Source organism: Zonotrichia albicollis, chromosome 38 (genome assembly GCF_047830755.1).
Source record: "Zonotrichia albicollis isolate bZonAlb1 chromosome 38, bZonAlb1.hap1, whole genome shotgun sequence".
In the NCBI taxonomy this organism is placed as follows: Eukaryota; Metazoa; Chordata; class Aves; order Passeriformes; family Passerellidae; genus Zonotrichia; species Zonotrichia albicollis.
The window spans coordinates 1,394,929-1,415,342 of record NC_133856.1 but is presented as its reverse complement, the minus strand read 5'-3'; the positions used below and the strand labels follow the sequence as shown (position 1 = coordinate 1,415,342).

General features: G+C 50.8%; 2 protein-coding genes across 3 annotated transcripts in view; both read right to left on the bottom strand.

Moving 5' to 3' along the window:
* Positions 1-14,386, bottom strand: part of PPP1R12C (protein phosphatase 1 regulatory subunit 12C) — a gene marked incomplete at its 3' end in the record, with an annotated part of 23,461 nt that extends 9,075 nt beyond the window's left edge. The window contains 9 exon segments of the mRNA XM_074531655.1: positions 699-879; positions 3,062-3,159; positions 3,922-3,996; positions 7,029-7,173; positions 8,244-8,314; positions 8,316-8,404; positions 10,898-11,016; positions 12,776-12,906; positions 13,960-14,386. Coding sequence (XP_074387756.1) covers positions 699-879; positions 3,062-3,159; positions 3,922-3,996; positions 7,029-7,173; positions 8,244-8,314; positions 8,316-8,404; positions 10,898-11,016; positions 12,776-12,906; positions 13,960-14,250 — 1,200 coding nt within the window.
* Positions 14,384-20,414, bottom strand: part of TNNT1 (troponin T1, slow skeletal type) — a 20,819-nt gene continuing 14,788 nt past the window's right edge. For both annotated transcript variants that reach the window (XM_074531695.1, XM_074531696.1), the window contains exons 8-11: positions 18,455-18,564; positions 16,734-16,824; positions 15,270-15,310; positions 14,384-14,502 (exon numbers count right to left, since the gene is read on the bottom strand). In XM_074531695.1, the coding sequence (XP_074387796.1) occupies positions 14,460-14,502; positions 15,270-15,310; positions 16,734-16,824; positions 18,455-18,564 (285 nt within the window). In that variant the 3' untranslated portion in view covers positions 14,384-14,459. The remainder of the gene's footprint in view (positions 14,503-15,269; positions 15,311-16,733; positions 16,825-18,454; positions 18,565-20,414) is intronic.

The following is a 20,414-nucleotide window of genomic DNA, read 5'->3' as shown; positions in this document are numbered from 1 at the left end:
CCCAAAATCCCCATTTTCCCCCAAAATCCCATTTTGCAACCCCAAAATCCCCGTATTTAACCAAAAATTCCCTTTTTTCACCCAAATCAACCCCAAAATCTCCATTTTTCCCACACAAAATTCCCCTTTTTTTTGTCCAAATTCCTCATTTTTTTCCCCCCAATTTCCCTATTTTTTTCCAAATTTCCTGTTTTTTTCAAAGTCCCGTTTTCTCCATTTTTCCCATTTCTCCCCCCATTCCCGCTCACCCCCCCCGTGTGTGGGCGGGGCTTCCCCTCTGGCCCCTCCCCCGTGTGTGGGCGGGGCTTCCCTCCAGCCCCTCCCCTCGCTCACCCCCCGTGAGGGGGCGGGGCTCTCCCTCCGGCCCCTCCCCTCGCTCACCCCCATGTGTGGGCGGGGCTCCCCCTCTGACCCCTCCCCCTCGCTCACCCCCCGTGTGTGGGCGGGGCTTCCCCTCTGACCCTCCCCTCACTCACCCCCCGTGTGTGGGCGGGGCTTCCCCTCTGGCCCCTCCCCCCCGGTGTGTGGGCGGGGCTCTCCCTCCGGCCCCTCCCCCTGCTCACCCCCCGTGAGGGGGCGGGGCTCTCCCTCTGGCCCCTCCCCTCGCTCACCCCCCGTGTGTGGGCGGGGCTTCCCCTCTGGCCCCTCCCCCCCGGTGTGTGGGCGGGGCTCCCCCTCTGGTCCCTCCCCCTGCTCACCCCCCGTGAGGGGGCGGGGCTCTCCCTCCGGCCCCTCCCCCTCGCTGTCCCCGCCCTCGTCGCTCTCGGCCCCGCCCCCTCCCGGGGGGCTGAGGGGGGGGGGCAGCGCCCCCTCCCCCACCCTCTCCGGGCCTGCAGCAGCGACAGCTTCTCGCGGGAACTGCGGCGGGACACCGAGGTTCTGGGGGAAAAACGGCAAATTCGGGCAAAAATAAAAATATTATAAATTATAACTTCGGTCTGGGCGAAGGAACGGGGAAATTCGGGCAAAAAATGGGATTTTTAGGGGGAAAAATGGGGATTTGGGGCTGCTCCGGGACACCGAGGTTCTGGGGGAAAAACCGCAAATTCGGGCAAAAATAAAAATATTAGAAATTATAACTTCAGGTTGGGCGAAAGAACGGGGAAATTCGGGCAAAAAATGGGGATTTTAGGGGAAAATGGGGATTTGGGGCTGCTCCCGGGACACCGAGGTTCTGGGGGAAAAACCGCAAATTCGGGCAAAAATAAAAATATTATAAATTATAACTTCAGTCTGGGCGAAAGAACGGGGAAATTCCGGCAAAAAATGGGATTTTAGGGGGAAATTTGGGCAAAAAATGGGATTTTAGGGGGGAAAATGGGGATTTGGGGCTGCTCCCGGGACACCGAGGTTCTGGGGAAAAATGGCAAATTCGGGCAAAAATAAAAATATTATAAATTATAACTTCAGGTTGGGCGAAAGAACGGGGAAATTCGGGCAAAAAATGGGATTTTAGGTGGGGAAATGGGGATTTTGGGCAAAAAATGGGGATTTTGGGCAAAAAATTGGGATTTTAGGGGTTTGGGGGCTGTGGGGGTTTTTAGAAGATTTTTTGGATTTTTTTGGGATTTTTTGTGCTATTGTTGGCGGGATTTTGTGGTATTTTGGAGAGAATTTTTGGGGTATTTTTTGCGGTTTTTTGGGGGTATTTTCTGCGTATTTTGGGCATTTTCAGGGGTTATTTCGGGTTGTTTTGGGGTTTTGGGGGGTAATTTTTGGTTTATTTTTGGGGTATTTCCAGGGTTATTTTTGGGGCGATTCCATTATTTTTGGGGGTATATTTTGGGTTATTTTTGGGGTGATTCCACTGGTTTTGGGGTGTATTTTGGGTTATTTTTGCAGTGTTTCTGGACATTTTGGGGGTATTTTTGGGGTTATTTTTGGGGCGATTCCATTGTGTTTTGGGGGTATATTTTGGGTATTTTTGGGGGTATTTCGGGGTTATTTTTGGGGCGATTCCATTATTTTCGGGGGTATTTTTAATTCTGGACATTTTTGGGGGTATTTTTGGGGGTATTTCGGGGTTATTTTTGGGGCGATCCCGGGGTTTTTGGGGCTATTTCGGGGTCATTTTTGGGGCGATCCCATTGTGTTTTGGGGGTTACATTTTGGGTTATTTTCGGGGCTATTTCAGGGTTATTTTTGGGGCAATTCCATTATTTTTGGGGGTATTTTTGGGGGCTATTTCAGGGTTATTTTTGGGGCGATCCCATTGTGTTTTTGGGGGTATTTCAGGGGTTATTTTTGGGGCGATTCCATTGTGTTTTGGGGGTGTATTTTGGGTTATTTTTGGGGCGATTCCATTATTTTGGGGGTATTTTCGGGGCTATTTCAGGGGTTATTTTCGGGGCGATTCCATTATTTTAGGGGGTATTTCCGGGAGTATTTCAGGGTTATTTTTGGGTTGATTCTGGACATTTTTGGGGGTATTTCCGGGGCTATTTCAGGGTGTTTTGGGGCGATCCCATTGTGTTTTGGGGGTGTATTTTGGGTTATTTTTGGGGCGATTCCATTATTTTTGGGGGTATTTTGGGGCGATCCCATTGTGTTTTGAGGGGTACATTTTGGGCTATTTTCGGGCTATTTCGGGGTCATTTTTGGGGCGATCCCGGGGTTTTTGGGGGTACATTTTGGGCTATTTCCGGGGCTATTTCAGGGGTTATTTTTGTGGTAATTCCGGACATTTTTGGGGTATTTTCGGGGCTATTTCAGGGGTTATTTTTGGGGCCATTCCATTATTTTTGGGGGTATTTCTGGGGGTATTTCAGGGTTATTTTTGGGTTGATTCTGGACATTTTCAGGGCTATTTCAGGGTCATTTTTGGGGTGATCCCGGTGTTTTTTGGGGGCTATTTCGGGGTTATTTTGGGGCTATTTTCGGGTATTTTGGGGCTCTCACCGTCGGTGCTTGCTGCCCCCTGGTGGGGGAGGGGCTATTTCAGGGGTATTTCTGGGGCTATTTCAGGGGCTATTTTGGGGCTATTTTCGGGTATTTCAGGGCTATTTCAGGGCTATTTCAGGGTCATTTTTGGGTTGATTCTGGGGTATTTCGGGGCTCTCACCGTCGGTGCTTGCTGCCCCCCGGTGGGGGAGGGGCTCCCGCGGGCTCCGGTGCCGCCGGGGGGGGGGGAGGGGCCCCCGGCTCCCTCTGCCGGCGCAGCTGGGGGGGAGGGGAGGGGAGGGGCGGTCAGGGGGACCCCCGGGACCCCCCAATGGGGGAGGGGCCCTGGGGGCCGTTTGAGGGGATTTTTGGGGATTTTTGGGGATTTTTGGGGATTTTTGGGGATTTTTGGGGGTGTTTTGGGGAGTTTTGGGGGGTGTTTTGGGGTGAATTTGGGGGTTTTGGGGTGAATTTTGGGGTGAATCCGTGGATTTTGGGGTGATTTGGGGGAGTTTTAGGGAGTTTTGGGGTGAATTTGTGTGGTTTTGGGGTGTTTTGGTCCGAATTTGGGGTTTTGGGGTGAATTTTGGGTGGTTTTGGGGGAGATTTTGAGGTGGTTTTGTGTTTTATTGGGGTGAATTGGTGTGGTCTTGGGGTGTTTTGGTCTGAATTTGGGGGTTTTGGGGTGAATTTTGGGTGGTTTTGGGGTGAATCCGTGGATTTCAGGGTTATTTTGGGTGGTTTCGGTCTAAATTGGGTGGTTTTGGGTGAATTTGTATGATTTTGGGGTGCATGTGTGGATTTGGGGTGAATTTGGGATTTTGAGATGAATGCGTGAGGTTTTGGGGTGATTCTGGGTGGTTTTGGGCTGAATCTATGTATTTTTGGGGTGATTTCAGGTGTTTTTGGGGTGATTCTGGGTGGTTTTGGGGTGGATCTGTGTGTTTTGGGGTGGATCTGTGTATTTTTGGGGTGAATCTGTGCGTTTTGGGGAGATTTTGGGTGTTTTTGGGGTGATTTCAGGCGTTTTTGGGGTCTCACGTGGATCTGGCGCCGCTGCAGCTCCTCCAGCAGGGGCAGGGTCTCCTCATCGGCCAGGTCACAGGGACGCTGCCCCTGGGGGAGACACGGGGGAAAACTGACCCAAAACCCCACAAAATAACCCCAAAAATTCCCCAAAAACAGCCCCAAAAATCCCCAAAAATTCCCCAAAAATTCCCCAAAAAATAGCCCAAAAATCCCCCAAAACCATCCAAAAACAGGCCCCAAAACCACCCCCAAAATCCCCAAAAAAACCTCAAAAATTCCCCAAAAAATAGCCCAAAAATCCCCCAAAACCATCCAAAAACAGCCCCAAAAACCACCCCAAAAATCCCCAAAAAATCCAAATAAAATCCCCAAAAAAATTCAAATAAAATCCAAAAAAAATCCCTGAAAAAATCCCAAAAAAATCCCCCCAAAAAATCCCAAAAAATTCCCCAAAAAATCCAAATAAAATCTCAAAAAATTCAAATAAAATCCAAAAAAACCCCTGAAAAAATCCCCAAAAAAATATCCCAAAAAATTCCCCAAAAAAATCCCAAAAAATCCAAATAAAATCTCAAAAAATTCAAATAAAATCCCAAAAAAAGCCAGAAAAAATCCCAAAAAAACCCCTGAAAAATCCCCAAAAAATCCCCAAAAATTCCCAAACCCCCCAACCACCCAGATGTGATTCTCACCACATTATTCTGCGGGCTCATGTCGCAGAGGTGCTCGCAGAGCAGCCGGCACGCCTCCTCCACGCCCCAAACCCCCAAAACCCCCCAAAAACCACCCCAATAATCCCCCAAAAAATAAAAAAAAAATCCCAAAAAATTCCCTGATAGAACACACCCAAAAAATCCAAATAAAATTTTAAAAAAATCCCAAAAAATCCAAACAAAATCTCAAAAAATTCAAATAAAATCTCAAAAAATTCAAATAAAATCCCAAAAAAATCCCAAAAAATTCAAATAAAATCCCAAAAAAACCCTGAAAAAATCTCCAAAAAATTCCCCAAAAAATCCAAATAAAATCTCAAAAAATCCCCAAAAAATCCCCAAAAAATTCAAATAAAATCCAAAAAAAACCCTGAAAAAATCCGCAAAAAATCCAAAAAAAACCCCAAAAAAATCACCAAAAATTCCCAAAAAATTCCCAAACTCCCCAAACCCCCTGAATTTGATTCTCACCACGTTGTTCTGGGGGCTCATGTCGCAGAGGTGCTCGCACAGCAGCCGGCACGCCTCCTCCACGCCCCAAACCACCAAAACCCCCCAAAAACCACCCCAATAATCCCCCAAAAAATAAAAAAAATCCCAAAAAATTCCCTGATAGAAAACACCCAAAAAATCCAAATAAATTTAAAAAAAAAATCCCAAAAATACAAATAAAACCCCAAAAAATTCAAATAAAATCCCAAAAAATTCAAAAAAAATCCCAAAAAAATCCCCAAAAATTCAAATAAAATCCCAAAAAAACCCTGAAAAAATCTCCAAAAAAATTCCCCAAAAAATCCAAATAAAATCTCAAAAAATCCCCAAAAAATCCCCAAAAAATTCAAATAAAATCCCAAAAAAACCCTGAAAAAATCTCAAAAAAATCCAAATAAAATCCCAAAAAATTCCCAAAAAATTCCCAAACCCCCCAAACCCCCAGATTCCCCTCTCACCACGTTATTTTGGGGGCTCATGTCACACAGGTGCTCACACAGCAGCCGGCACGCCTCCTCCACGCCCCAAACCCCCAAAAACCCCCAAAAAATAAAAAAAAATCCCAAAAAATTCCCTGATAGAACACACCCAAAAAACCCAAATAAAATTAAAAAAAAATCCCAAAAAATCCAAATAAAATCTCAAAAAATTCAAATAAAATCCCAAAAAAATCCCAAAAAATTCAAATAAAATCCCAAAAAAAATCTCCAAAAAAATGCCAAAAAGTTCCCCAAAATTCCCTGAAAGAAAACACTCAAAAAATCCAAATAAAATTTTAAAAAAATCCCAAAAAATCCAATTAAAATCTCAAAAAAACCCTGAAAAAATCCCAAAAAATTCAAATAAAATCCCAAAAAAACCCTGAAAAATTCCCAAAAAATTCCCAAAAAATTCCCAAACCCCCCAAAATTCCCAGACGTGTTTCTCACCACGTTATTCTGGGGGCTCATGTCGCAGAGGTGCTCGCACAGCAGCCGGCACGCCTCCTCCACGCCCCAAACCCCCAAAAACCACCCCAAAAATCCCCAAGAAAATTAAAAAAAATCCCCAAGAAATCCCCAAAAATTCCCTGAAAGAAAACACCCAAGAAATCCAAATAAAATTTAAAAGAAAATCCCAAAAAATCCAAATAAAATCTCAAAAAATCCAAATAAAATCCCCAAAAATTCAAAAAAAATCCCAAAAAAATCCCCAAAAATTCAAATAAAATCCCAAAAAACCCTGATAAAATCCCCAAAAATTCCAAATAAAATAAAAAAAAATCCCAAAAAATTCCCCAAAATTCCCTGAAAGAAAACACCCAAAAAATCCAAATAAAATCTCAAAAAATCCCCAAAAAATCCAAAAAAATTCAAATAAAATTAAAAAAAAATCCAAAAAAAATCCCAAAAAAATCCCAAAAAATTCCCAAAATTCCCAAACCCCTGAATTTGATTCTCACCACGTTATTTTGGGGGCTCATGTCGCAGAGGTGCTCGCAGAGCAGCCGGCACGCCTCCTCCACGCCCCAAACCCCCAAAAACCACCCCAAAAATCCCCAAGAAAATTAAAAAAAATCCCCAAGAAATCCCCAAAAATTCCCTGAAAGAAAACACCCAAGAAATCCAAATAAAATTTAAAAGAAAATCCCAAAAAATCCAAATAAAATCTCAAAAAATCCAAATAAAATCCCCAAAAATTCAAAAAAAATCCCAAAAAAATCCCCAAAAATTCAAATAAAATCCCAAAAAAACCCTGAAAAAATCTCCAAAAAAATTCCCCAAAAAATCCAAATAAAATCTCAAAAAATCCCCAAAAAATCCCCAAAAAATTCAAATAAAATCCCAAAAAAAACCCTGAAAAAATCTCAAAAAAATCCAAATAAAATCCCAAAAAATTCCCAAAATTCCCAAACGCCCCAGATTCCCCTCTCACCACGTTATTCTGGGGGCTCATGTCACACAGGTGCTCGCACAGCAGCCGGCACGCCTCCTCCACGCCCCAGTGCGCGGCCGCGTGCAGCGGCGTCCACCCGTCCTTGTCCCGCACGTCGGGGTCGTAGCCCGCGGCCAGCAGCAGCCTGGGGGCACGGAAATGGCACAAAGTGAGCAAAAATCACTGAAAATGACCCAAAAATCACAGAAAATGACCCAAAAATCACCCAAAGTGAGCCAGAAATGGCACTGGGGGGCACAGAAACGGCAAAAGTGAGCCAGAAATCACCTCACGTGAGCCAAAAACAGCCCCAGGGGACCCCAGAACCACCTAAAGTGATGCAAAAATGGCACCAGGGAGCACAAAAATCACCTAAAGTGACCCAAAAATAACCTTGGGAACCCCAAAAACACCTAAAGTGAACCAAAAACAGCCTGGGGGACCCCAAAAACAGCCAGAGAGACCCCAAAATCAACCACAAGTGAGCAAAAACCACCCTCAGGTAACACAAAAACGGCCCCAGGGGACCCAAAAACACCGAAAGTAACCCCAAAACAGCCCCAGGGGACCCCAAAATGGGGGCGAGGAAACCAGGTCAAAATCCCATTTCTTATTTGGTTAAAATCTCATTTGTTTAGTTAAAACCCCATCTGTTATTTGGTTAAAATTTCATTTGTTAGGGTAAAATCCCATTAAAATCCCATTTATTCAGTTAAAGCCCCATTTTTTTAAGTTAAAACCCTATTAAAAATCCCTTTATTTGGATAAGATCACATTCATTTAGTCAAAGTCTCACTTATTTACTTAAAATTCCATTGATTCAGCTAAAATCCCATTTATTCACTTAAAATGCCATTTATTTGGTTTAAATCCCATATATTTAGTTAAAGTCGTATTTATTTAGTTAAAATCCCATTTATTATTTATGGGGATGCTTTTAAGGGGGGCTTGGGCTATTTTGAACCCCCAAAAATCCCAAAATCCCTCAAAATTTCCCCGTTTCTGTCTGTTTTAACTGAATAAATGGGATTTTACCCTAACAAATGAAGTTTTAACCAAATAACAGATAGGGTTTTAACTAAAAAAATGGGATTTTAACCAAATAACAACCCTAAAAAAAATCCCTAAAAAATCCAAAAAAATCCCAAAAAATTCTAAAAAATTCTAAAACCCCCAAAATGCCCCAAAATGCCCCAAATTTCCCATTTCTGTCACCTCATGACCTCGATGTAGCCCTTGGCTGCTGCCACGTGCAGCGCGCTGGCCCCGGTGGCCGGGTGGGGGGCAATCGCGGAGCTGCCCCGAGTCCAACCAGAGCCGTGTGTCCCTCAGCATGCGCTGCTCCTCTGCCCGCTTGGCATCGGCCACATCCACACCTGGCACAGGTAACACACCTGGATACACCTGGGTACAGCCTGGGTACAGCCTGAGCACACCCAGGTACACCTGTGCCCAACCAGAGCCGTGTGTCCCTCAGCATGCGCTGCTCCTCGGCACCTTTGGCATCGGCCACATCCACACCTGGGCACAGGTAACACACCTGGGTACACCTGGGTACACCTGGGCACACCTGGGTACAGCCCGACCCCACCCAGGTACACCTGTGCCCAACCAGAGCCGTGTGTCCCTCAGCATGCGCTGCTCCTCGGCGCGCTTGGCATCTGCCACATCCACACCTGGCACAGGTAATACAGGTAACACACCTGGGTACACCTGGGTACAGCCCGGGTACACCTGTGCCCAACCAGAGCCGTGTGTCCCTCAGCATGCGCTGCTCCTCTGCCCGCTTGGCATCGGCCACATCCACACCTGGCACAGGTAATAACACACCTGGATATACCCTGGGTACACCTGGGCACAGCCCGACCCCATCCAGGTACACCTGTGCCCAACCAGAGCCGGGTGTCCCTCAGCATGCGCTGCTCCTCGGCACCTTTGGCATCGGCCACATCCACACCTGGCACAGGTAATGTACAGGTAACACACCTGGGTACACCTGGGTACACCTGGGTAAAGCCCGGGTACACCTGTGCCCAACCAGAGCCGTGTGTCCCTCAGCATGCGCTGCTCCTCTGCGCGCTTGGCATCGGCCACATCCACACCTGGCACAGGTAATACAGGTAACACACCTGGGTACACCTGGGCACACCTGGGCACAGCCTGGGTACACCTGTGCCCAACCAGAGCCGGGTGTCCCTCAGCATGCGCTGCTCCTCTGCGCGCTTGGCATCGGCCACATCCACACCTGGGCACAGGTAATGTACAGGTAATAACACACCTGGGTACACCTGGATATACCCTGACACACCTGGGTACAGCCCGGGTACAGCCCGACCCCACCCAGGTACACCTGTGCCCAACCAGAGCCGTGTGTCCCTCAGCATGCGCTGCTCCTCGGCACCCTTGGCATCGGCCACATCCACACCTGGCACAGGTAATAACACACCTGGGTACAGGTAACACACCTGGGTACACCTGGGCACACCTGGGTACACCTGGGCACAGCCCGACCCCACCCAGGTACACCTGTGCCCAACCAGAGCCGTGTGTCCCGCAGCATGCGCTGCTCCTCTGCACGCTTGGCATCTGCCACATCCACACCTGGGCACAGGTAACACACCTGGGTACACCTGGGTACACCTGGGTACACCTGGGTACACCTGGGTACAGCCCGACCCCACCCAGGTACACCTGTGTCCAACCAGAGCCGGGTGTCCCTCAGCATGCGCTGCTCTTCGGCACCTTTGGCATCGGCCACCTCCACACCTGGCACAGGTAATACAGGTAACAACACACCTGGGTACACCTGGGTACAGCCTGGGCACAGCCTGACCCCACCCAGGTACACCTGTGCCCAACCAGAGCCGTGTGTCCCTCAGCATGCGCTGCTCCTCTGCCCGCTTGGCATCGGCCACCTCCACACCTGGCACAGGTAACAACACACCTGGTACAGGTAACACACCTGGGCACACCTGGGCACACCTGGGCATACCCTGAGCACACCTGGATACACCCTGGGCACGTCTGGACACACCTGGATCACATCTGGATATACCCTGAGTACACCTGGGCACACCTGAACACTCCACCTCCACACCTGGGCATATGGAGAGGGCACCTGAGCACACCTGGGCACACCCTGAGCACACCTGAACACACCTGGACACACCTGAGCATACCCTGGGCACACCTGGGCACACCTGGACACACCTGAGCATGCCCTGAGCACATCTGGATACACCCTGGCTGCACCTGGATATGCCTTCATCACACCTGAACACACGTGTGCACACCTGGACACGCCTTGACCATGTCCTGAGCACACCTGGACACACCTGAGCACACCTGGGCACACCTGAGCACACCTGGATACACCTTGACCACACCTGAGCACACCTGGACACACCTGAGCACAGCCACGCCCACTTGCACAGCACACCCTATTCCCAAAGCCCCGCCCACCCCTGAGGCCCCGCCCACCCCTGCACTGCAGCTCCGCCCTCAGCAATGCCCCGCCCACCCCTGCACTGCAGCTCTGCCCTCAGCAATGCCCCGCCCACCCCTGAGGCCCCGCCCACCCCTGCGCTGTAGCTCCGCCCTCAGCAATGCCCCGCCCACCCCTGCGCTGCAGCTCCGCCCTCAGCAATGCCCCGCCCACCCCTGCGCTGTAGCTCCGCCCTCAGCAATGCCCCGCCCACCCCTGCGCTGCAGCTCCGCCCTCAGCAATGCCCCATCCACCCAAACCACACCCTATTTCTGATGCCCCACCCACTCCACCAAAGCCCCGCCCACCCCGTGAGGCCCCGCCCACCCCTGCGCTGCAGCTCCGCCCTCAGCAAAGCCCCTCCCACCCCTGAGGCCCCGCCCACCCCTGCGCTGTAGCTCCGCCCTCAGCAGCTCCTCCAGGGCCTCGTCCTCGGCCACCTCGAGCGGCAGCTCCAGGTCACAGGTGACGGCGGCGGCGTCGGCGCCGTGATCCAGCAGGTACCTGGGCACAGGTGAGGGGCACAGGTGGGCACAGGTAACCCTGGGGGGGGCTGGGGAGGGGTCACAGGGGGCTTGGGGGGGGCACAGGTGAGTTACAGGGGGGTTTGGGGGTCACAGGTGATGGCGGCAGTGCCGTGATCCAGCAGGTACCTGGGCACAGGTGGGCACAGGTAAAGGGCACAGGTGGGCACAGGTAACCCTGGGGGGGCTGGGGAGGGGTCACAGGTGACATTGGGGGGGGCACAGGTGAGTTACGGGGGGGTTTGGGGGCACAGGTGACGGCGGCGGCGGCGGCGCCGTGATCCAGCAGGTACCTGGGCACAGGTGAGGGGCACAGGTGGGCACAGGTAACCCTGGGGGGGGCTGGGGAGGGGTCACAGGGGGTTTGGGGGGGGCACAGGTGAGTTACAGGGGGGTTTGGGGGCACAGGTGACGGCGGCGGCGGCATCAGCGCCGTGATCCAGCAGGTACCTGGGCACAGGTGGGCACAGGTGAGGGGCACAGGTGGGCACAGGTAACCCTGGGGGGGGCTGGGGAGGGGTCACAGGGGGTTTGGGGGGGGCACAGGTGAGTTACAGGGGGTTTGGGGGGCACAGGTGATGGCAGCGGAGCCGTGATCCAGCAGGTACCTGGGCACAGGTGGGCACAGGTAAAGGGCACAGGTGGGGATGTTTTTGGGGTGATTTTTGGGGATTTTTTGGAGTCATTTTTGGGGTATTTTGGGGATTTTTTCAGGATATTTAGGAGATACCTTGGGGATATTTTTGGGGATATTTTGGGGATATTTTTGGGGATATATTTGGGGATATTTAGGGGATATTTTTGGGGTGTTTTTGGGATATTTTGGGGATACATTAGGGGATATTTTCAGGATATTTTCAGGATATTTAGGGGATATTTTTGGGGTGTTTTTGGGATATTTTGGGGATACATTAGGGGATATTTAAGGGATATTTTCAGGATATTTAGGGGATATTTTTGGGGTATTTTGGGGATTTTTTCAAGATATTTAGGAGATACCTTGGGAATATTTTTGGAGTGTTTTTGGGATATATTAGGGGATATTTAAGGGATATTTTCAGGATATTTAGGGGATATTTTTGGAGTAATTTTTGGGGTATTTTGGGGATTTTTTCAGGATATTTAGGAGGTACTTTGGGGATATTTTGGGGATATTTTGGGGATATTTCTGGAGTGTTTTAGGAATATTTTAGGGATATTTAGGGGATATTTTTGGGGATATTTTAGGGGATATTTTCAGGATATTTAGGGGATATTTTTGGGGTGTTTTTGGGATATTTTGGGGATATATTAGGCGATATTTTCAGGATATTTAGGGGATATTTTTGGAGTAATTTTTGGGGTATTTTGGGGATTTTTTCAAGATATTTAGGAGTTACCTTGGGGATATTTTTGGGGATATTTTGGGGATATTTCTGGAGTGTTTTTGGGGATATTTTCGGGATATTTTCAGGATATTTTCAGGATATTTAGGGGATATTTTTGGGGTGTTTTTGGGGTATTTTGGGGATATATTAGGGGATATTTTCAGGATATTTTCAGGATATTTTGGGGATATTTTTGCAGTGTTTTTGGGATATTTTGGGGATATATTAGGGGATATTTAAGAGATGTATTCAGGATATTTAGGGGATATTTTTGGGGTGTTTTTGGGGTATTTTGGGGATACATTAGGGGATATTTTCAGGATATTTAGGGGACATTTTTGGGGTGTTTTTGGGGTGTTTTGGGTCACCCACTGGGCGATGTGGCGGCACCCGCAGGCCGCAGCCACGTGCAGGGGGGTCCAGCCCTCGTTGTCGGCCTGGTTCACGTCGGCGCCGCTCTCGACCAGGAACTGCACGACCTCCATGTTCTCGTCAATGCACGCCTGGGGACACCAATGGGGACATTGGGGACAATGGGGACAATGGGGACACCCCCAGGGATCCCCCAAACCCCCCCAGGAACTGCACGACCTCCATGTTCTCGTCAATGCACGCCTGGGGACATTGGGGACAATGGGGACAATGGGGACATCCCTGGGGACACCCCCCTGGTGACCACGCCCCCTGGTGACCACGCCCACCTGACAAACCCCAGATCCCCCACTACCTTTACAGGCCCTGCCCACCAAGCACACCACACCTTCCCATGATCACGCCCCCTTTCCATCAAGCCACGCCTTTTTCTATCCAAGCCCTGCCTGTTTTAACATGCCCTGCCCGCGATACAGATGGCGGCTCCTTTAAATATAACCACGCCCCTTTTCCAAACCCCACCTACCTTGTGCAGAACGGTGTTGGCCCCGCCCATCCCCTCTGGCCCCGCCCACCTGGTGCAGCGCGCTGATCCCGTCCGCGTTGGCCCCGCCCGTTCCCGTAGCCCCGCCCCGTTCCCCTCTGGCCCCGCCCACCTGGTGCAGCGCGCTGATCCCGTCCGCGTTGGCCCCGCCCGTTCCCCTTAGCCCCGCCCCGTTCCCCTTAGCCCCGCCCACCTGGTGCAGCGCGCTGATCCCGTCCGCGTTGGCCCCGCCCGATTCCCTTAGCCCCGCCCCGTTTCCCTTAGCCCCGCCCACCTGGTGCAGCGCGCTGATCCCGTCCGCGTTGGCCCCGCCCCGTTTCCCTTAGCCTCGCCCAGTTTCTCTTAACCCCGCCCACCTGGTGCAGCGCGCCGATCCCGTCCGCGTTGGCCCCGCCCGTTCCCCTTAGCCCCGCCCCGTTCCCCTTAGCCCCGCCCAGCTTCTCTTAGCCCCGCCCACCTGGTGCAGCGCGCCGATCCCGTCCGCGTTGGCCCCGCCCGATTCCCTTAACCCCGCCCCGTTTCCCTTAGCCCCGCCCACCTGGTGCAGCGCGCTGATCCCGTCCGCGTTGGCCCCGCCCGTTTCTCTTAGCCCCGCCCAGTTTCTCTTAGCCCCGCCCCGTTCCCCCTTAGCCCCGCCCACCTGGTGCAGCGCGCTGATCCCGTCCGCGTTGGCCCCGCCCAGCAGCGCGCGCCCCCCGCCCTCGGGCGCCATGACCATGGCGCGCGCCTCGGCCAGCTCCGCGCCTGCGCAGACCGCTCGGAACTCGGCCTGGCGCTCGAAGCGCACCCGGGGCGGGCCCGGCCTCGCCGCCGCCTCCCCCGCGCCCGGCGCCGCCGCCGCCGCCTCCTCCCAGCGCCGCAGCTGCTCCCGCCGCCGCTCCCGGGCCGCCGCCGCCGCCGCCGCCGCCGCCGCCGCCGCCGCCGCCGCCATGGCGGGGCCGGGGCCGCCGCGCCGGGAGGGGGCGGGGCCGGAAGCGGCGGGGGCGGGGTCGCCATGGCAACGGCGCGCGCGCGCGCGGGGGGCGACGGGAAAGGGAGGAGCGGAAGTGACGCGAGGAGGCCGGGGTGTGAGTGACGCAACGGTTTTTATTGGTGTGACGCAGTGGGTTGCGAGGAGGAGTGACGTCACGAGGGGCGGGGTCACTTCCAGCGCCCGCCCACGCGGCCCTTGGCGACCTTCTTGCTGTGGGGGAGGGGCGGCGGGGGTCGGCCAAGGACGGGGCCCAAAATGCCCAGAAATCGCCCCAAAAACGGCTAAAACCCAACAAAACCACCCAAAATACAACAAAACCACCCAAAACCCCCCAAAATACCCAAACTCCCATTCAAAATACCCCCAAAATCCCCCAAAACCACCCAAAATACCCCAAAACCCCAGCAAAATCCTAAAATCTACCCCAAAATCCCCAGAAATCGCCCCAAAAACGGCTAAAAACCCCCAAAACCACCCAAAATCCCCCAAAACCACCCAAAATCCCAGCAAAATCCTAAAATCCACCCCAAAATCCCCGAAAATCGCCCCAAAAACTCCCAAATTCCCCCAAATCCCCCCCCAAAAAAACCAAAATCGCCCCAAAAAAACCCCAAAATCCCTCAAATATCCCCCAGGACCCTCCAAGACCCAAAACCCCCCAAAATCCCCCCAAAACCCGCCCAAAATCCATCCCCAAAAAACCCCAAATCCCCCCAAAATCTCTCCCCCGAAAGAGTCCCTGAGACCCCCAAAATCTCCCCCAAAATCCATCCCCAAAAAACCCAAAAATCCCCCAAAAATCCCCCAAACCCTCCAGGACCCCAAAATCCCCCAAATTCCCAACAATCCCCTTAAAAAAACCTCCGAAATCTCCTCAAAAAACCCCAAAATTTCCCCCAAAACCCCAAAATTTCCCCCTGAAAAAATGAAATCTCCCCCAAAAAACCCAAATTTCCCCGAAATTTCCCCAAATTTACAATTTCTGGGCGTGGCTGATCCGGTTGTACAGGACGTTGATCTGGGGAGAGGGGCGGGGTCAGAGGGGGGACCCCAAAAATCCCCAAAAAATCCCCAAAATTGGGAAATGGGGACCCCAAAAAAACCCAAAAATGGGAAATGGGGACCCCAAAAATCCCCCAAAAAACCCCAAAATTGGGAAATGGGGACCCCAAAAAACCCAAAAAAAAACCCCAAAAATGGGAAATGGGGACCCCAAAAATGGGAACTCCAAAAATCTCCAAAACTGGGGACCCCGAAATTTGGGATTCACAAAATCCGCCCCAAAAAAAACCCCAAAAATGGGAAAAGGAGCCCCAAAATGGGGACCCCAAAGTGGGAATGGGGGTCCCGAGCCCCCCAAATTCGGGGTCCCAATTTGGGGTTTTGGGGTCCCAGTTTTGGGTTTAGGATTTTTGGGATCCCAGATTTTGGGTTTTTGGGGTCCCCAATTTGGGCGGATTTGGGGTCCCAATTTTGGGGGGTTTTGGGGTCTGGGATCCCAAATTTGGGGTTTTTGGGGTCCCATTTTTTGGGATTTTTGGGGTTTTGGGGTCCCAGGGTGGATTTGGGGTCCCAGTTTTGGGATTTTTGGGATTTTGGGGTCCCAATTTGGGGATTTGGGGTCCCAGATTTGGGGTTTTTGGGGTCCCCAATTTGGGCGGATTTGGGGCCCCAATTTTGGGGTGTTTTGGGGTTTGGGATCCCAAATTTGGGGTTTTTGGGATCCCATTTTTGGGATTTTTGGGGTTTGGAGTCCCATTTGGGGTTTTGGGGTCCTGATTTGGGGTCCCAGGGTGGATTTGGGGGCCCAGATTTGGATTTTTGGGGTTTTCAGGTCCCATTTTTGGAATTTGGGATCCGATTTTTTGGGATTTTGGGGTTTTGGAGTCCCATTTTGAGGTCAGGGTGTATTTGGGCTCCCATATTTGGGGTTTTTGGGGTCCCATTTGGGGTTTTTGGGGTTTGGGGTGCCATTTTTGGGTTTTTGGGCTCCCGTTTTTGGTGGTTTTTGGGGTCCCATTTTTGGGGTTTTGGGGTGTTTTCGGTGGGTTTGGGGTGTTTTTGGGGTGTTTTTGGGGTGTTTTCGGTGATTTTTGGGGTGTTTTTGGCGGTTTTAGAAGTGGTTTTTGGGGTGTTTTCAGTGTTTTTGGGGTGTTTTTGGGGTTTTTGGGGTGATTTTTGGGGTGTTTTTCGGTGATTTTGGTGGTTTTTAGGATGTTTTTGGCGGTTTTAGTGATTTTGGTGGTTTTGGTGATTTTTGGGGTGTTTTTGGTGATTTTTGGTGGTTTTTGGGGTGTTTTTGGGGTGTTTTCGGTGGTTTTTGGCGGTTTTAGGGGTGTTTTTGGTGGTTTTAGGGGTGTTTTTGGGGTGTTTTTGGGGTGTTTTTGGGCTGTTTTCGGTGATTTTTGGGGTGTTTTCGGTGTTTTGGGGTCCCTGCCCACCTCGTAGCGCTGCCGCCTCAGTTTCTCGCTCAGGTCGAATTTCTCGGACTCGAGCTGCTGGATCCAGGCATGGAGCTCCTCGGCCTTGGCCCTAAAATGGGGGAAATCCACGGGATTTTGGGGTTTTATAGGAATTTATGGGATTTGGGGTTTTTGTGGGGTTTTTTTGGGGTTTTTAGGGTTTTTTTGGGGGTTTTTATGGGATTTTATGGGCACTGGAGCTGCTGAATCCAGGCATGGAGCTCCTCGGCCTTGGCCCTGAAACGGGGGAAATCCACGGGATTTTGGGGTTTTTATAGCAATTCGGGGTTTTATTGGGTTTTATGGGATTTTATGGGGTTTTTTTGGGGGTTTTTTTTGGGTTTTTAGGGGTTTTTAGGGTTTTTTTGGGGATTTTTATGGGTTTTTATGGGCACTCGAGCTGCTGAATCCAGGCATGGAGCTCCTCGGCCTTGGCCCTGAAATGGGGAAAATCCACGGGATTTTGGGGTTTTTGGGGTTTTTATAGCAATTTATGGGGTTTGGGGTTTTTGTGGGGTTTTTTTTGGGTTTTTAGGGGTTTTTTTGGGGATTTTTATGGGTTTTTATGGGTTTTTATGGGCACTCGAGCTGCTGGATCCAGGCATGGAGCTCCTCGGCCTTGGCTCTAAAATGGGGAAAATCCACGGGATTTTGGGGTTTTATAGGAATTTATGGGATTTGGGGTTTTTGTGGGTTTTTTAATGGGGTTTTTTTGGGTTTTTAGGGTTTTTTTGGGGATTTTAATGGGATTTTATGGGCACTCGAGCTGCTGGATCCAGGCATGGAGCTCCTCGGCCTTGGCCCTAAAACGGGGAAAATTCACAGGATTTTGGGGCTTTTATAGCAATTTGGGGTTTTTATAGGAATTTATGGGATTTGGGGATTTTTGTGGATTTTTTGTGGGTTTTTTTTGGGTTTTTAGGGTTTTTTTGGGGATTTTTATGGGATTTTATGGGCACTCGAGCTGCTGGATCCAGGCATGGAGCTCCTCGGCCTTGGCCCTGGAACGGGGAAAATCCACGGGATTTTGGGGTTTTTATAGAAATTTGGGGTTTTTATAGGAATTTATGGGATTTTTATGGGGTTTTTGTGGGGTTTGGGGGTTTTATGGGATTGTTTGTTTTTTTTTTTTTTTTAATGGGATATTTTGTGGTATTTTTGGGGGTATTTTTGGGGTGAATTTGGGGTGTTTTGGGGCAGTTTTTGAGGGGATTTTTTGGGACATTTGGGGGCAGATTTTGGGGGTATTTTTGGGGCAGTTTTTGGGGATATTTTGGGGATATTTTTGGGATATTTCTGGGGTATTTTGGGGACATTTTTGGGGTGAATTTGGGCTGTTTCGGCCCCACCGTAGCCCGTCCTCGCGGAGCCCCTCGATCTCCAGTAAAGGGGATTTTTTGGGACATTTTGGGGCAGTTTTTGGGATATTTTGAGGGGACTTTTTGAGGATATTTTGTGGGTATTTTTGGGGTGAATTTGGGGTATTTTTGTGGATATTTTTGGGGTGAATTTGGGCTATTTTTGGCCCCACTGGAGCCCGTCCTCTCTGAGCCCCTCGATCTCCAGTAAAGGGGATTTTTTGGGGGATTTTTTGGGATATTTTGGGGATATTTTTGGGATATTTTTTGGGTGAGTTTGGGATATTTTTGGGGTGAATTTGGGGTATTTTTGGGGTGAATTTATGGTATTTTGGGCCCCACCGTAGCCCGTCCTCCCGGAGCCCCTCGATGTCCAGCGGGCGCCGTCGCTCCGCCAGGATCCGCAGCTTCATCTCCCGGCCCGTCTGGCGCCGCCCCCGGCGCTGCTCGGCCTGCGCGGATTGGGGGGAAACCGGGGGAAATCGGGCAATTTGGGCAATTTGGGGGAATTGAGGGGGATTTGGGGGAAAATCGGGGGAATTGAGGGGGATTTGGGGGGAAATCGGGGGAATTGAGGGGGATTTGGGGCTTTTTGAGAAGGAATTCAGGGGGAGTTTGGGGGGAGTTTGGGGCAGGTTGGGGAGAATCGAGGGGAAATTTGGGGAGAAATCGGGGGAGTTTGGGGGGAATTGGGGGATTTGGGGAATTTGGGGGGAAATCGGGGGAAATTGGGGGAAATCGGGGGAACTGAGGGGGATTTGGGGCTTTTTGAGAAGGAATTTGGGGGAATTCGGGGGGAATTTGGGGGGGAATTGGGGCAGGTTGGGGAGAATCGAGGGGAAATCGGGGGAAATCGGGCAATTTGGGGAGAAATCGGGGGAGTTTGGGGAGAAATCGGGGGAATTTGGGGAATTTTGGGGGGAAATTGGGGCAGTTTGGGGGGAAATTGGGGCAAATCGGGGGAGTTTGGGGAATTTGGGGGGAAATCGGGGGAGTTTGGGGAATTTTGGGGCATCCCCGGTGGATTTTGGGGGCAATTCAAGGGTTGTCTGTGGGGTTTCTATGGGGTCTGTGGGGTTTCTATGGGGTTTTGGGGTCCCTATGGGATCTATGGGGTTTCTATGGGGTGTTTGGGGTTTCTATGGGGTTTTTGGGGGTTTTTTTGGGGGGTTTTTGAGGTTTTTGGGGTTTCTATGGGGTTTTTGGGGGGTTTTTGGTGTTTCTATGGGGTTTCTATGGGGTCTCTATGGGGTTTTTGGGGGTTTTTGGGGTTTTTTGGGGTTTTTGGGGTCCCTATAGGGTCTATGGGGTTTTTGGGGGTTTTTTTGGGGTTTTTTGGGTCCCACCTTGGCCAGGTACCCCCCGAAATGCGGCATCTATGGGGTTTCTATGGGGTTTCTATGGGATCTATGGGATCTATGGGATCTATGGGGTTTCTATGGGGTTTTTGGGGGGTTTTTGGGGTTTCTATGGGGGATTTTTGTGGTTTTTGGGGGTTTTTTTGGGTTTTTGGGGTTTTTTTGGGGTTTTTGGGTCCCACCTTGGCCAGGTACCCCCCGAAATGCGGCATCTATGGGGTTTCTATGGGATCTATGGGGGTTTTGGGGCCCCTATGGGGTCTATGGGGTTTTTGGGGTCCCTATGGGGTTTTTGGGGTTTTTGGGGTTTTTTTTGGGGTTTTTGGGGTCCCACCTTGGCCAGGTACCCCCCGAAATGCGGCATCGCCGACAGAACCCTCTGTGGGGCTGTGGGGTTCCTATGGGGTTTCTATGGGGTTTTGGGGGATTTTGGGGGGATTTTTGTGGTTTTTGGTGTTTCTATGGGGTTTTTTGGGGTTTTTGGGGTCCCTGTGTGGTTTTTTGGGGCTTTTTTGGGGTTTTTGGGGTCCCACCTTGGCCAGGTACCCCCCGAAATGGGGCATCTATGGGGTTTCTATGGGATCTATGGGGTTTTTGGGGGGTTTTTGGGGTCCCTATGGGGTTTTTGGGGTTTCTGTGGGGTTTCTATGGGATCTATGGGGTTTCTATGGGGTTTTTGGGGTCCCTGTGGGGTTTTTGGGTTTTTTTTGGGGTTTTGGGGTCCCACCTTGGCCAGGTACCCCCCGAAATGCGGCATCTATGGGGTTTCTATGGGGTTTCTATGGGATCTATGGGGTTTCTATGGGGGTTTTGGGGGGTTTTTGGGCTCCCTATGGAGTTTTTGGGGGTTTTGGGGGGTTTTGGTGTTTCTATGGGGTTTCTATGGGGTTTTTGGGGGATTTTTGTGGTTTTTGGGTGTTTTTTTTGGGTTTTTGGGGGGTTTT